Source organism: Leptidea sinapis, chromosome 39, assembly GCF_905404315.1.
Source record: "Leptidea sinapis chromosome 39, ilLepSina1.1, whole genome shotgun sequence".
Lineage (NCBI taxonomy): Eukaryota > Metazoa > Arthropoda > Insecta > Lepidoptera > Pieridae > Leptidea > Leptidea sinapis.
The window spans coordinates 3,127,249-3,142,856 of NC_066303.1; the positions used below are offsets into that span (position 1 = coordinate 3,127,249).

The 15,608-nt window shown below is 32.1% G+C and overlaps 1 protein-coding gene across 1 annotated transcript in view; it reads left to right on the forward strand.

The window, feature by feature from the left end:
• LOC126976181 (uncharacterized) overlaps window positions 1-15,608 on the forward strand; it is a 61,120-nt gene that overhangs the window by 40,098 nt on the left and 5,414 nt on the right. Inside the window, exons 2-4 of the mRNA XM_050824428.1 lie at window positions 1,814-1,973; window positions 3,491-3,980; window positions 4,663-4,725. Of these exons, the coding sequence (XP_050680385.1) occupies window positions 1,814-1,973; window positions 3,491-3,980; window positions 4,663-4,725 (713 nt within the window). The remainder of the gene's footprint in view (window positions 1-1,813; window positions 1,974-3,490; window positions 3,981-4,662; window positions 4,726-15,608) is intronic.

Sequence of the window (15,608 nt, forward strand, 5' to 3'; positions counted from 1 at the left end):
TTTTTATGGACAGAAACATAAGCTAGAGTAATAAATAAATTGTTGTTGCAATTAAATTGGTCGCTCCTCGTTAAACCGGATTTTAAACAATTGAATTGGACTCGAGTTACAATAACGAATTATAATGATAATTAAACAATGCGAATAGATTTGAAACGAGTTTTACCAACACTACAAATGTTTTTTGCGAATTTAAAATTCTTAATATTGATGCGATTCTGACACGCATTACCCGAACCAGTATAGAAAATTACCCGCTTTGTATTTTTTTTACGTAAAAATGATTATTTATTTATTTATTAAGGACAATCATCGGTTTACAATTAATCATTATTAAACTAAACAAAATGAGGTACTTACATATTATTGTTAAATTGTAGACTCACTTAGAGATTGTCACAGCTTGCAAAAGAGATACTAGTTAGAAGCAGAAGAAACAAAATAGAAGAGGGTCAAGATATTATAACATCCAACAAGCTGTAACAGTCAACTAGCTGGTTCTAGTACAATGAACACCATTCCACCTTCACACGACACGCCACAAGTTAGAATATCATCTGGATGTGTGGCGGTCCTCCACAGTGCGGTTTTCAAGGGGCTTTCTTCCACGTGCTACAAAGCTGTGGAATGAGCTTCCTTGTGCGGTGTTTCCGGGACGATACGACGTGGGTACCTTCAAAAAAAGCGCGTACACCTTCCTTAAAGGACGGCAACGCTCTTGTGATTCCTCTGGTGTTGCAGGAGAATGTGGGCGGCGGTGATCACTTAACACCAGGTGACCCATACGCGCGTTTGTCCTCCTATTCCATAAAACAAATAACAATTAATACAATAAGAGCTAACGTAGAAATAAAAATAAAAAAACCTGATACGAATAATATGAAATACTCAAAAGATACTAAACTATTTCGTCACTATATTGTGATAGAAAGTGGTCCGTTTATGAATAGCTATATTTTTTGTGAATGTAAATAGATGTAAATATTTGATTTTATATTACGTAAATCTAATTAACTAGTCCAATAGAAACTTCCAAGTACCTGTATGAACAGAAATTATAAAGTACCCGCTGCTCCGCTGGTAGACGTTCACAGCTGGACAAATACCCCAAAGATCTCCACGAAGATCATTTTGGGGGGCTTTGCCATAACGTTGCATTTGGTAGTGCTCTCTTGTTAAGGCGAAGAGTAAGCAGAAAACACGCAAACATGGTGTTTTTAGACAAGTTTTGTGGTGAAAGTATAGCATTTTGATCTATTAACACTACTTAATCCTGTTACACATATCCATAAGTCTTATTTGTAGGTTGCTAATGCTTGCTGTTCGTTATAGTTAACACTGCCGAGCCTTTTTGAACTACCGCTTTTCTTTGAAGTTAAACAAGTTTTTTGGCATGGCGTGACGCATTTTTTTGGTACTTCTCTCATAAAAGTTATTCTTATAGCTTGTACTTTTTTGTGTAGGTTCATTTACTCAGATTAGTAGTGAATAACGAGGATTGTAAGCATATAAACTGTTTTCCACGCAAGAATTTTGAAAATATTGGCTTTGTTACATAGATGGCGGGCCGGCAGCCGTGAACTCATATCGCTCAAGGTCGCTGGCATTTAGTGTCGCCTTAAGATGCTGCTGCCCATCCTCCGTTCGTTGTATCCCTTATGCACCTCTTACGACACCCACGGGAGGAGATGGCTATTCTGGTGCGAAACAGAAATTCGTGGAGAATTCTTGTCTTTAGTTCGTTCTTCTTGGGCCGAAACTTTTTTGAGTATATACTATTTTAATTTGAGCATAAATCAATGATTAATTTCAGGTAAAGAGGTACAGAAGCGATGGCGCTCCATTCGTGACTCGTACACCAAGTCCTACCGGCAGGGCAAGTGTCCACCTCCAGAACACAGCTGTCACCCGACCAGCAAGCGGTACCAGTACCACCAGCAGATGGCCTTCTTGTTACGGGCGCTGCAGAACAAGTCAGTATCTGTTTTTTTTTTTTATGAAAATAAGGGACGAGACGAGCAGCACGTTCAGCTGATGGTAATTGATACGCCCTGCCCATTACAATGCAGGCCGCTCAGGATTCTTGAAAAACCCAAAAAATCTGAGCGGCACTACAATTGCGCTCGTCACCTTGAGACGTAAGATGTTACGCCTCATTTGCTCAGTAATTTCACTACCTACGGCGTCATTCAGACCGAAACACTGTAATGTTTACACATTACTGCTTCACAGCCGAAATAGGCGCTGTTGTGGTACCCATAATCTAGCCGGTATCCTGTGCAGGACCCTCCCACTGGTACACTTACACCACATTACAACGCAGAGCTACTCGAATTGTCGGGGATCCAGTACTCTGTGAACGACTGGATCACTTGCCGTTGCGTAGAGACGTCGCTTCATTGTGTCTTCTACCGGAATCATCACTGTGAGTGTTCGGAAGAGCTGTTTCACCCGATTCCTGCCACCTGAATTCCACCTTTGTACGACACGCCACAAATTACAATATCATCCCGACCATCTGGATGAGTGGTGTTCAAGGAACTTTCTTCCACGTACGACTAAGCTTTGTAATAAACTTCCTTGTGCGGTGTTTCCAGGATGATAAAAAATAGGTACCTTCAAAAAAAGCGCGTACACCTTTCTAAAAGGCTGTCAACGCTAGGAGCGTTGGCAGATCTCTGGTATTCACGAGATTGTGGGCATCGGTTATCACTTAACATCAGGCTTCCCTTCTATTCAATAAAAAAAAATTAAATGCTTGGAAACCGAAAAGAACGACGAACCGGTAAAGGGCCCAGGGTTATCTCAGCTGCAATTTGTCCAAACAAATATATTTCCCTATATCATTCAAATATAAAAAAAAAACAATTTGTTGTTTTTAAAATTTGAAAAACAAAATTTTATGATTGATGCGGGACTCAAACCCACGGCCTCTGGCGTTCGTGCCAGTGTTCATAAAATAAAATTTTGTTTATCAAATAAAAAAACAGATGAAAACAGGCCAGTTTTATTACTTTAGTGTGCGTGACAAGCTACGTCTCACACTCGCGGGTTGTATGTCAATCTGTGTTAGTGTGCGTGCATTGTTCAAAAAAGAGGATAACAGTCAACCTCCTTTCTTCGACGTTTTCACATCGCTGACAATTTATCTAGACGTAAAATAAATCTAGGCGAATTGGGAACCACATATTAATGTGAGCGCGATTTGTCAAATTCAATCCAAAAATTAGTGTTACAGTCTGTGGTATTAAAGCATATTCCTTGTTCTTCTCAGACTGTCAAATAAACTCACGAAGTTCACCCATTATTAAAGCAAATTTACTTATGATATTGTAGCTCTGTGTTCCTATATACAGTTCATCTTCTTAACAACTTACTTAGATGTTACAGCCAATCCAACACTTATTTTTCCAAGCTCGTCTTGTCAAAATAATTGATATATATTATTTTATCGTTGATTGATAGATCAATTCACCTATATTATTTTCAGAAAGCCTAGATATTCGCAAGACAGATACGACTCCTTATCGGAAATTTCAAATTCCCCGATCCATCCGCCGCCCGAAGAATTGCCACGGGTCAATCAAGAGATTGTTGATATACCTCTCAATTTAATAACAAAACACACCACAGACAATTCAAGCCAGACCATAGACAGGGATAGAGACAAAACCGATCCTGAGCGGATATTGCCAGGCGACCATTTCAATGACGATAACATGTTCATGAATTCACTATTGCCACTTTTTAAGAAAATGGACGACGATACCAGGTTGCTGTGTCGCATTGAAGTATTGAAGATTATCAGATATGCCTTGCAGGGGAATAAATGTTTCGCAGCGATGAAATTGGAGGAGAGTGCATTTTTTAAAAATAGGATGACCGCTATCCTGGCCAAAGAGGAGGCTGCAGCGAAGGAGTCTACGCTGTCTATGACTACTAGATCTGCAGATGGGAGCAGGCCGATTAGAAAAAGACCAGTAAGTAGTTAGATGTATCTATTCATATGACGATAAGTATTTTAAAAGCATATTTTGAATTGATTCTTTATTATGTTTTGGGGGTTGAAAAACACTTAAATCCTAGGATCTATTGTGCCTCCTGCTTCTGCTAGCGCGCCTACCATCAACTCCCACCATACCATACCATACGTACCTGAAAATGAGACGTGGAAGTCGAGGCTACTAGCTAGGGAACGTGTGCCCTTACTGTGCCGCCGTTTAAATTACATCCTCAACAACTATTACTTTTAAGAGGCATAATATCTTCAGAGAATTTAGGCAGGGCACGTCCTCCGCCTTAAGTAAAGGTACTTTAAGGCACCCCAAGCTTATCCTGGCTATGGCTCGCATTCCAGTAGGATGTGTTTGGGGTCTTCAGTAGCTTCACAGCAGAATCTGCACAAGTTTGATTCAAGGTTTGTGCATCTCGAACTCATTAATTTTAATTTACAAAGTTACACAAGCATCTCCCGTTTACCAGATTGATGCTTGCACCAACAACTGCTACCTTCCCCGTATTTTATTTGAAGGATTAACCCGCCACACGACTTCACCACAAGCGAGACCATTTAGGCGAGAACACCGAAGTTGCTACAAGAACTGAATCATACAAAAAATGAAATGTTTTATATGTTTGCTGTATAAATAAATCTATTTTCAGTTAAGATCACCATCTCCGCTGCCCGTCCCAGCTAAGAGAAGAGGACCTGGTAGACCTCGGAAGGTAAGCACAGCTTAATACAGACTTGTTCAGTTTTAAGTTAATACCAATCAGGATTGGTTATTCTCTTAAAAGTAACCAAATTATGAATGTCGTAAAATTGTCGACGAGCGCCGGAAGAAACATATGTTCTATAGAGTACTTGAGAAGCTTATTTGTCGGATCACGTCGCAAAGACTCCCCTCAAAGCCTCGCCTAATATTCGAAATTCTGGGTCATAAAATCTCGATGGATTTCCGATGGACCAATTTCACGGTCATAAAGGCTTAGAAAAAACTGGTAGTCATAAATACAGTAGGCGAAACTTCACGTCCGATTGATAGACGTACTGATCTCTGGTCTGGTGCAGTTCAGTATCAGTACGAACCATTTGACCGCGAGCAACACAAAGCTTCTCGAATTGTAGCGAATCCAGAGCTCTATGAACTGCTAAATCAGATGCCGATGCGTAGAGACATCGCTTCATTGTGCGTCTTCTACCGCAATAATCAAGGGGAGTGTCCACGGAATACCATCATCGCACGACACGCCATAAATTTGGATAACATTCTTGTTATCTGAGTTTGCTTACTTACCATCTACTTACTACTCGGCTAACGGCCGTTCCCAATATTCAGTCTATCTCTTACTTGAGATAAAAATCGTAACTATCGTTGACTTGTCTGTCCCAATAAACTTATCGACGGTAACTCACCTTATCCGTACACGCTGTCTGTCAATGGGACGACGTATAGCTTACCAGCTCAATTCACGCGTTCCAATATAAGGCGATAAGAATGACTTATCGGGTATATTGGGACAGCTTCAGATTATTGACAGCTAATTACTGACAGTAGAAGGTAGTAATTTATCTCTATCTGTAGATAGTATATTGGGAACGGCCGTAAGAAATTCGACCTCGATAATAGATCGACATAGTGTGATAAGTGATATGGAAATTATTACTATTCATAAATGATTAACATTTAACATTTGTTATACTACTAGGTATTTTCACGAACATTATTTTTTTCATCTGTTTTGATTCTGGGCACCGGTCATTACTATAATCACTTGTAAATTCGTTTACACCGATCAAATGACACACTCTAAGCTTGTTGGTCTACTGAAACGTGACATTGGCGAGTTGCGGTGCCCCTTCCACAGAAGCCACTAGAAAGAATAGAATAGAATATTGGGAACGGCCGTAAGTCAGGTCATTATACATTCCTTTGTGGGGCGATGTATCTGTTTTTACAATAAGACCGTCCTCAGGCTATTAAATAATACATTTTAATATATTTTTGTGAAGAAAAAAAGAAGCCCGCTGAGTTTCTTGCACTCTCAGGCATACTTTTTCTAATGGGTGATATGAAAGCCTATTTTGAATAAAAATATTTGGATTTGTGTCGTTCTTCCACAACGCGGTTTTTAAGACTTTTGACAGGCATAATTAAAGTGCGGATTGAGCTTGCAGGTTGTATGAAAGTTCGCTCGGCGGTGATCATTTACCTAACATCAGGTAACCCGTTAGTAGTAGGGTTTCGCCGGTTCTGGCTCACAGTAGTAGTGGGGATGAGCCGGTTCTGCCTCCCCGGTTCTGGCTCACTTGTTCGTGATGCCTAAAAAAAAAAAAAAAAAAGTTTGGTGTCAAACTGGGGGTTTTGATGTATTTCCGAGCGATTGCGCTGATCCGTTTTTCGATATCTCTTATAGTTTCAAAGTTAGCTTTTTAAGTTAAACAGATCCATACTCATTACTAATCAGTGGTAATTAACCTAATGATTGGTGAGCGCCTCAATGTGAATTCTATGAATGTGATAGATGTAATTAGTAAATTACCTCTCACATTCGTTACTAAGATTAAAACGACAGTTTTGTGCTGTGTGTCTTATTTATGTTAAAAGATTATAAAAATAAAGTATATAATAAAACATCGTTGCAGATTGTATCATTTTCAAAATATTTGATGAAATCATTCAAAATCTTCTTATTAAACTCAAAGTATAGATACATTAAACAGTACTCGCTAAATATACTGCGTCAAATAAATTCTTTACTCTTGTAGTATTGTAGATATACATTCTGCAATTGCTTTGTAAAAACCTCGGCTGGAATCCCTAAGCTGGACGATCATATGAATCGAAGTATTGTCCCATATCATGTTCATCAATGTGTATTGTAACAACCCAGTGAGAGCCTGGCTTATTTTCACTATCTATATCAAGTCAAGTGAAAAAAACCTTTATTCACTGTAAAACATTATAAGTTATTTAGTGCAAGTCAGGTTGAAGTACAAAAGTTACAATGGCATACAACAATATTCATTAACAAAATTTAGAAAATTAATTCCAACTATCTTTATCATTCAAATAATCTTTCACATTATAATAGGCCTTGGATGTTAATTTATTTTTTACGATACATTAATTTTTTTAATAGGTAAGATTTTACTATCATTTGGGAGTTCATTATAAAATATAACACAATCCACATTAAAATATTAAGATATTTAATTTTACGGAGCCTAGTAGATGGAATTGCGAGTTTATGTGGAATTGCGAGTTTATGTTTGTCTCGAGTATTGACATTATGTACATCACTGTTCTTTTTAAATTGGCTAATATGTTCAGGAGCGTATAGGAGGTTCTCGTATATGTACTGGCAGTGTAATGTCATAATATTAATTTAACTAAACTTTTCTCTCAATGAACCCCTTGAACTCATTTTATATATTGCTGACAATATAACAGGGCGTAACAACGTATATCGACTATCGGTTTGCTGCGTAAATATTATTTTGAATACTGAGATCAATTTTCTTCAAATAATTCTGTATCACGATTGTATTCAAATTAGTTTAGAATAAGCTCTTGTCAGTTGAGGGATTTAATATTTATGCGGTTCATGTATTTTATTCATGTATTTAAAAGTTATTGTGTTACAACTTACAATAAAACAAAACATCATTTTATGTACTTATATTAATTCAAAATTATAAGGCAATATAGTAGTAAGTTTAACCAAAAATAATACACAGCCTTACAAACGATCAAACATAAACATAACTACGGTAATCTATGGAAATATTGTGATTTTTATCAATTTTATTGTATAAGAGCTTATTCAAAACGAACTTTGGTTTTTGAAATATGTAACTTGAGTTAAATGATATAGCTCTTTGTCATTATCTTGATGTAACAAATTTTGAGATAAATAAAATAAACTTTGGTTTCTGTGATTACTTCCTTTCGTGAATATATCAACAATCCGACAATCAGACTTCCTCATCAGGTCATCAATTATTATTAGGATTAGTTTAAGATTTCCGTCAAACATATTATAGAGATCAGGCAGTTATATCTTGAAAGTAATTAACATGGTTGAGATTTTATAAAGGTTGCTATATATCATCAAAGCATCAAGTGATTTAGATAAAATTTGTGTCACTGACATCATTCAAAAATTTTATAAAATTATTTGCGAAAACTGATTATCCACATCCACACACAATGCAACTTCAACTACAAAAAAGGTTTCAAATAATATAATGAGACGATTTATTGTTAAACAACCATTTATTGATTATATTTCAATATAATAATTTATAAGTAAACCAAAATACAGTACCTACATCGTAACTTACTCCACAAGTTATGTATCTAATCCTATTCTTTTCAAAAAAATTAATTCAACCTTAAAACTTATATAATATTTTTTTATTTTATGATGACTCCAAGCTAATGTATCAATATAATTTGCTTAGATATACCGTTTGGTATGACAAACTAGATTTATTTATTCGTTGAGTGAAAATATTATGCTTAATGACTTAAATCTATGCATTGAACAATATTCATTCTTATTTTCAAATAGGCATATCTTTTAATTTTCCATTTTCATATACTTACTTAGTTACACTTTTATTAAATTTGAATGTGAATTGTCCAACAACATCTAATGCATGCGTTTACATCTAAGTACTAGGAATTCATTAAATATGTTAACTTTGTTTTCATCTTTATAATTATGGTACCGCACTCTATTAATTGACTTTTGGATAGCAAACAATTTTTTCTGTAATCAGAGGTTTAGAAACGCAAATGTAAATCAAGTTTTATATCCGTGTAAAATTTTTATATATCAGTGTACAATAATTTTAATTTATTTCGAAACTTATTTAACTAGTGAAAGTCATTGCATTAGAGTTTTAGAAATATTCAATATATAAAATCCCAAATTAATAGGTTTATTGAAGAACAATTTAGTTTTTCGTAATTGAACTGCAACCAAATTCTCATTTTAAAATAGATAAACTGTGGAATTCTATCTTGGCAATTAAATCTTGTACAATTTTACATTTACTCTTTTTTCAATCTTTTCCATTGTTCTTTATACACTGATTTATTCATTAATTTATAAAAATATTTTCGAAATCAGCTGTAGGTAGCTTGTTTATGCATGTTCCTATTTAAATCTATGTAATATTGTAACTACGAGCTTTGTTTGAATTTTAAATTTCTATCAATATTTTGTAATTTCTGTGTGTGCGCGTGTGAAGGGCCCATATTGGCACACCTAAAGTTCTTTACCCGAAATTGTTCTTCCTAACTATTTGTAATCCGAATGATCATTCTTCCTAAAAATTTTCATCCTAAAGTTTTCATTCATACTATTTGTAGTGCTACCGGCGATGCTCATATCACTGATGTTTCCAAAAATTGTAAATAATAACATCATTAATGTAAATATATTTAAACTCCTACTGTTTTTTATCATAACGCTTTTATCCCTAAACATACTCACCATAATATTTTCACTCATACTCAGAATGAAACATTTACCAAGTGTAATAAAAAATATATGTGGGTAGAAGATTATATTTATAGTTTCAATGATTATTATTTTAGCTTGGTATACCTATAATCTTTTATCTTATTTAGATTTTGTTTTCTGAAATATTACTATAAATAATGGGTGTTGCCCGGCTCATATGTATTTATGTTCTAACTTAACCTAACCTACCTTTAGTTTCTAGAAAAGGATATGGTTATAAGATCTAGATTCTGTTTTCTGAAATATAACTATTAATACTAGAGTGAAAAGAAAATACATCGACAAATTGATAGAATTAAAAATATATTGATTATTTGAAAGCTATAGCCGCTAATATTAAACTTATTTAATTGAAATGTATATATGATGAAAACATGTATTTAACTACTTGTACCATGGTACTATTATTCTTATATGTTATACCTACATGTTATGTGAAAACAAAGTTATGCAAAATTTGTATATATAATATTGATTATTATGAATAAAAAGAAAGCTAAAAAATCATTATTATTTGGAAAATTTAGTCTTAAAGTTTGAAATTGTTCTTCCTTCAAATATTTGACAAGTTTGTCTAAACTGAATGAAAAAAATTTAATCGAATCAACATATTGTCAGTTGAATTTTACGATTATTTAATTTTATAGTTTTTGTGAAGGACTTGTATTTTTCTTACGTTTGTGGAATAATATCAATTACTTTTTCAATAGAATTTAATGCATGAACAACGGAAAAGATATTATTCAAATCATCTTACAAGTAACATCTGTAAAAATAACGTAATGCAATTATATAGTACTTTAAAAATCGTCACAGTTAATGAATCAGCTTTTTGTAGTAGAATAATTTCATATTAAATTAAGAGTAAGTAAATCTTACCAATTACAAACATTAGAATCACCAGAAATGTTTTTGAACTCTATCAAAAATGATTTGATATCTTTATTATTATTATATCCGTTTGTTACATAGGTACGTTTTTGAAGTTTTCCTCCATCCAATTCGGACATGATTTAACCATTCATCAAAACCATGCTAACACACAATTTTTTTTAATTTCCATAAAAATACTTGTGTCGTTATACGTAAACTTTGACTCCAATGATACTGAAAAGATTTTGCAAACTTAGTTATTGAGTACTTATTGTAAGATGAAACTCAGTATTTAAGAAATCAAAAGTAATTTTAAAAAAGAAAAAAAAAAATCCTCACCGTACATTATAGTGCAACTACATTTTTGAAATTAAGATTCATTAGGAATATTTTTATTTCTTGACAAAAATCAGTGTGCAGAATAAAATTAACATAAAAATTTGTGAGCAATCGAAGAGATTCCTCAAATTGATATCATACCATTTTTGATAGAGATATTTCAGAACCAAATCCTTTTCTAGAAACTAAAGGTAGGTTAGGTTAGGTTAATCTAGATTCTGTTTTCTGAAAAAGATTTACTTACTCTTAATTTAATATGAAATTATTCTATTACAAAAAGCTGATTCATTAACTGTGACGTTTTTTTTTAATATAATATAATTGCATTACGTTATTTTTACAGATGTTACTTGTAAGATGATTTGAATAATATCTTTTCCGTTGTTCATGCATTAAATTCTATTGAAAAAGTAATTGATATTATTCCACAAACGTAAGAAAAATACAAGTCCTTCACAAAAACTATAAAATTAAATAATCGTAAAATTCAACTGACAATATGTTGATTCGATTAAATTTTTTTCATTCAGTTTAGACAAACTTGTCAAATATTTGAAGGAAGAACAATTTCAAACTTTAAGACTAAATTTTCCAAATAATAATGATTTTTTAGCTTTCTTTTTATTCATAATAATCAATATTATATATACAAATTTTGCATAACTTTGTTTTCACATAACATGTAGGTATAACATATAAGAATAATAGTACCATGGTACAAGTAGTTAAATACATGTTTTCATCATATATACATTTCAATTAAATAAGTTTAATATTAGCGGCTATAGCTTTCAAATAATCAATATATTTTTAATTCTATCAATTTGTCGATGTATTTTCTTTTCACTCTAGTATTAATAGTTATATTTCAGAAAACAGAATCTAGATCTTATAACCATATCCTTTTCTAGAAACTAAAGGTAGGTTAGGTTAAGTTAGAACATAAATACATATGAGCCGGGCAACACCCATTATTTATAGTAATATTTCAGAAAACAAAATCTAAATAAGATAAAAGATTATAGGTATACCAAGCTAAAATAATAATCATTGAAACTATAAATATAATCTTCTACCCACATATATTTTTTATTACACTTGGTAAATGTTTCATTCTGAGTATGAGTGAAAATATTATGGTGAGTATGTTTAGGGATAAAAGCGTTATGATAAAAAACAGTAGGAGTTTAAATATATTTACATTAATGATGTTATTATTTACAATTTTTGGAAACATCAGTGATATGAGCATCGCCGGTAGCACTACAAATAGTATGAATGAAAACTTTAGGATGAAAATTTTTAGGAAGAATGATCATTCGGATTACAAATAGTTAGGAAGAACAATTTCGGGTAAAGAACTTTAGGTGTGCCAATATGGGCCCTTCACACGCGCACACACAGAAATTACAAAATATTGATAGAAATTTAAAATTCAAACAAAGCTCGTAGTTACAATATTACATAGATTTAAATAGGAACATGCATAAACAAGCTACCTACAGCTGATTTCGAAAATATTTTTATAAATTAATGAATAAATCAGTGTATAAAGAACAATGGAAAAGATTGAAAAAAGAGTAAATGTAAAATTGTACAAGATTTAATTGCCAAGATAGAATTCCACAGTTTATCTATTTTAAAATGAGAATTTGGTTGCAGTTCAATTACGAAAAACTAAATTGTTCTTCAATAAACCTATTAATTTGGGATTTTATATATTGAATATTTCTAAAACTCTAATGCAATGACTTTCACTAGTTAAATAAGTTTCGAAATAAATTAAAATTATTGTACACTGATATATAAAAATTTTACACGGATATAAAACTTGATTTACATTTGCGTTTCTAAACCTCTGATTACAGAAAAAATTGTTTGCTATCCAAAAGTCAATTAATAGAGTGCGGTACCATAATTATAAAGATGAAAACAAAGTTAACATATTTAATGAATTCCTAGTACTTAGATGTAAACGCATGCATTAGATGTTGTTGGACAATTCACATTCAAATTTAATAAAAGTGTAACTAAGTAAGTATATGAAAATGGAAAATTAAAAGATATGCCTATTTGAAAATAAGAATGAATATTGTTCAATGCATAGATTTAAGTCATTAAGCATAATATTTTCACTCAACGAATAAATAAATCTAGTTTGTCATACCAAACGGTATATCTAAGCAAATTATATTGATACATTAGCTTGGAGTCATCATAAAATAAAAAAATATTATATAAGTTTTAAGGTTGAATTAATTTTTTTGAAAAGAATAGGATTAGATACATAACTTGTGGAGTAAGTTACGATGTAGGTACTGTATTTTGGTTTACTTATAAATTATTATATTGAAATATAATCAATAAATGGTTGTTTAACAATAAATCGTCTCATTATATTATTTGAAACCTTTTTTGTAGTTGAAGTTGCATTGTGTGTGGATGTGGATAATCAGTTTTCGCAAATAATTTTATAAAATTTTTGAATGATGTCAGTGACACAAATTTTATCTAAATCACTTGATGCTTTGATGATATATAGCAACCTTTATAAAATCTCAACCATGTTAATTACTTTCAAGATATAACTGCCTGATCTCTATAATATGTTTGACGGAAATCTTAAACTAATCCTAATAATAATTGATGACCTGATGAGGAAGTCTGATTGTCGGATTGTTGATATATTCACGAAAGGAAGTAATCACAGAAACCAAAGTTTATTTTATTTATCTCAAAATTTGTTACATCAAGATAATGACAAAGAGCTATATCATTTAACTCAAGTTACATATTTCAAAAACCAAAGTTCGTTTTGAATAAGCTCTTATACAATAAAATTGATAAAAATCACAATATTTCCATAGATTACCGTAGTTATGTTTATGTTTGATCGTTTGTAAGGCTGTGTATTATTTTTGGTTAAACTTACTACTATATTGCCTTATAATTTTGAATTAATATAAGTACATAAAATGATGTTTTGTTTTATTGTAAGTTGTAACACAATAACTTTTAAATACATGAATAAAATACATGAACCGCATAAATATTAAATCCCTCAACTGACAAGAGCTTATTCTAAACTAATTTGAATACAATCGTGATACAGAATTATTTGAAGAAAATTGATCTCAGTATTCAAAATAATATTTACGCAGCAAACCGATAGTCGATATACGTTGTTACGCCCTGTTATATTGTCAGCAATATATAAAATGAGTTCAAGGGGTTCATTGAGAGAAAAGTTTAGTTAAATTAATATTATGACATTACACTGCCAGTACATATACGAGAACCTCCTATACGCTCCTGAACATATTAGCCAATTTAAAAAGAACAGTGATGTACATAATGTCAATACTCGAGACAAACATAAACTCGCAATTCCACATAAACTCGCAATTCCATCTACTAGGCTCCGTAAAATTAAATATCTTAATATTTTAATGTGGATTGTGTTATATTTTATAATGAACTCCCAAATGATAGTAAAATCTTACCTATTAAAAAAATTAATGTATCGTAAAAAATAAATTAACATCCAAGGCCTATTATAATGTGAAAGATTATTTGAATGATAAAGATAGTTGGAATTAATTTTCTAAATTTTGTTAATGAATATTGTTGTATGCCATTGTAACTTTTGTACTTCAACCTGACTTGCACTAAATAACTTATAATGTTTTACAGTGAATAAAGGTTTTTTTCACTTGACTTGATATAGATAGTGAAAATAAGCCAGGCTCTCACTGGGTTGTTACAATACACATTGATGAACATGATATGGGACAATACTTCGATTCATATGATCGTCCAGCTTAGGGATTCCAGCCGAGGTTTTTACAAAGCAATTGCAGAATGTATATCTACAATACTACAAGAGTAAAGAATTTATTTGACGCAGTATATTTAGCGAGTACTGTTTAATGTATCTATACTTTGAGTTTAATAAGAAGATTTTGAATGATTTCATCAAATATTTTGAAAATGATACAATCTGCAACGATGTTTTATTATATACTTTATTTTTATAATCTTTTAACATAAATAAGACACACAGCACAAAACTGTCGTTTTAATCTTAGTAACGAATGTGAGAGGTAATTTACTAATTACATCTATCACATTCATAGAATTCACATTGAGGCGCTCACCAATCATTAGGTTAATTACCACTGATTAGTAATGAGTATGGATCTGTTTAACTTAAAAAGCTAACTTTGAAACTATAAGAGATATCGAAAAACGGATCAGCGCAATCGCTCGGAAATACATCAAAACCCCCAGTTTGACACCAAACTTTTTTTTTTTTTTTTTTAGGCATCACGAACAAGTGAGCCAGAACCGGCGAAACCCTACTACTCCCGTTGTTGGTCCTCCCATTCCATAACGTCATTTATCCAATCAAATGACTTCCAAACTTATCATTTTTTAAAACATACATAAGTAAAATGGGTGTTAATTATATCTCTATTTAGATATAGAAACACGATTAGGTAAAAAAAAATTTTTTTCAACTGTTGCACATTAATTATGTATACATCTTTATATGTGTAGAAAAATATCATTTTATTCTTGAAATAATTATAAAGGTTTAATATTTTTTAAATATCAATTAACTAAGTTAATGTCTAAGTTAGTGACAAGTAAGTCGATGTAAGTATATGTTTGTTCAGTATAGTGCAGTGTTATCAAACCCAACTGTTTTAACAGTAGATTTGCTGTTTTTACATACATGTCCCTGTTTTCTTTCTTATTTCTTATTTTTACTGTTCTACAACTAGTGGTAAGCGTCACCCATTGCAGAGTGTACCATACAATTAATATTTTTAATGAATAAAAAATAACAAAAATAT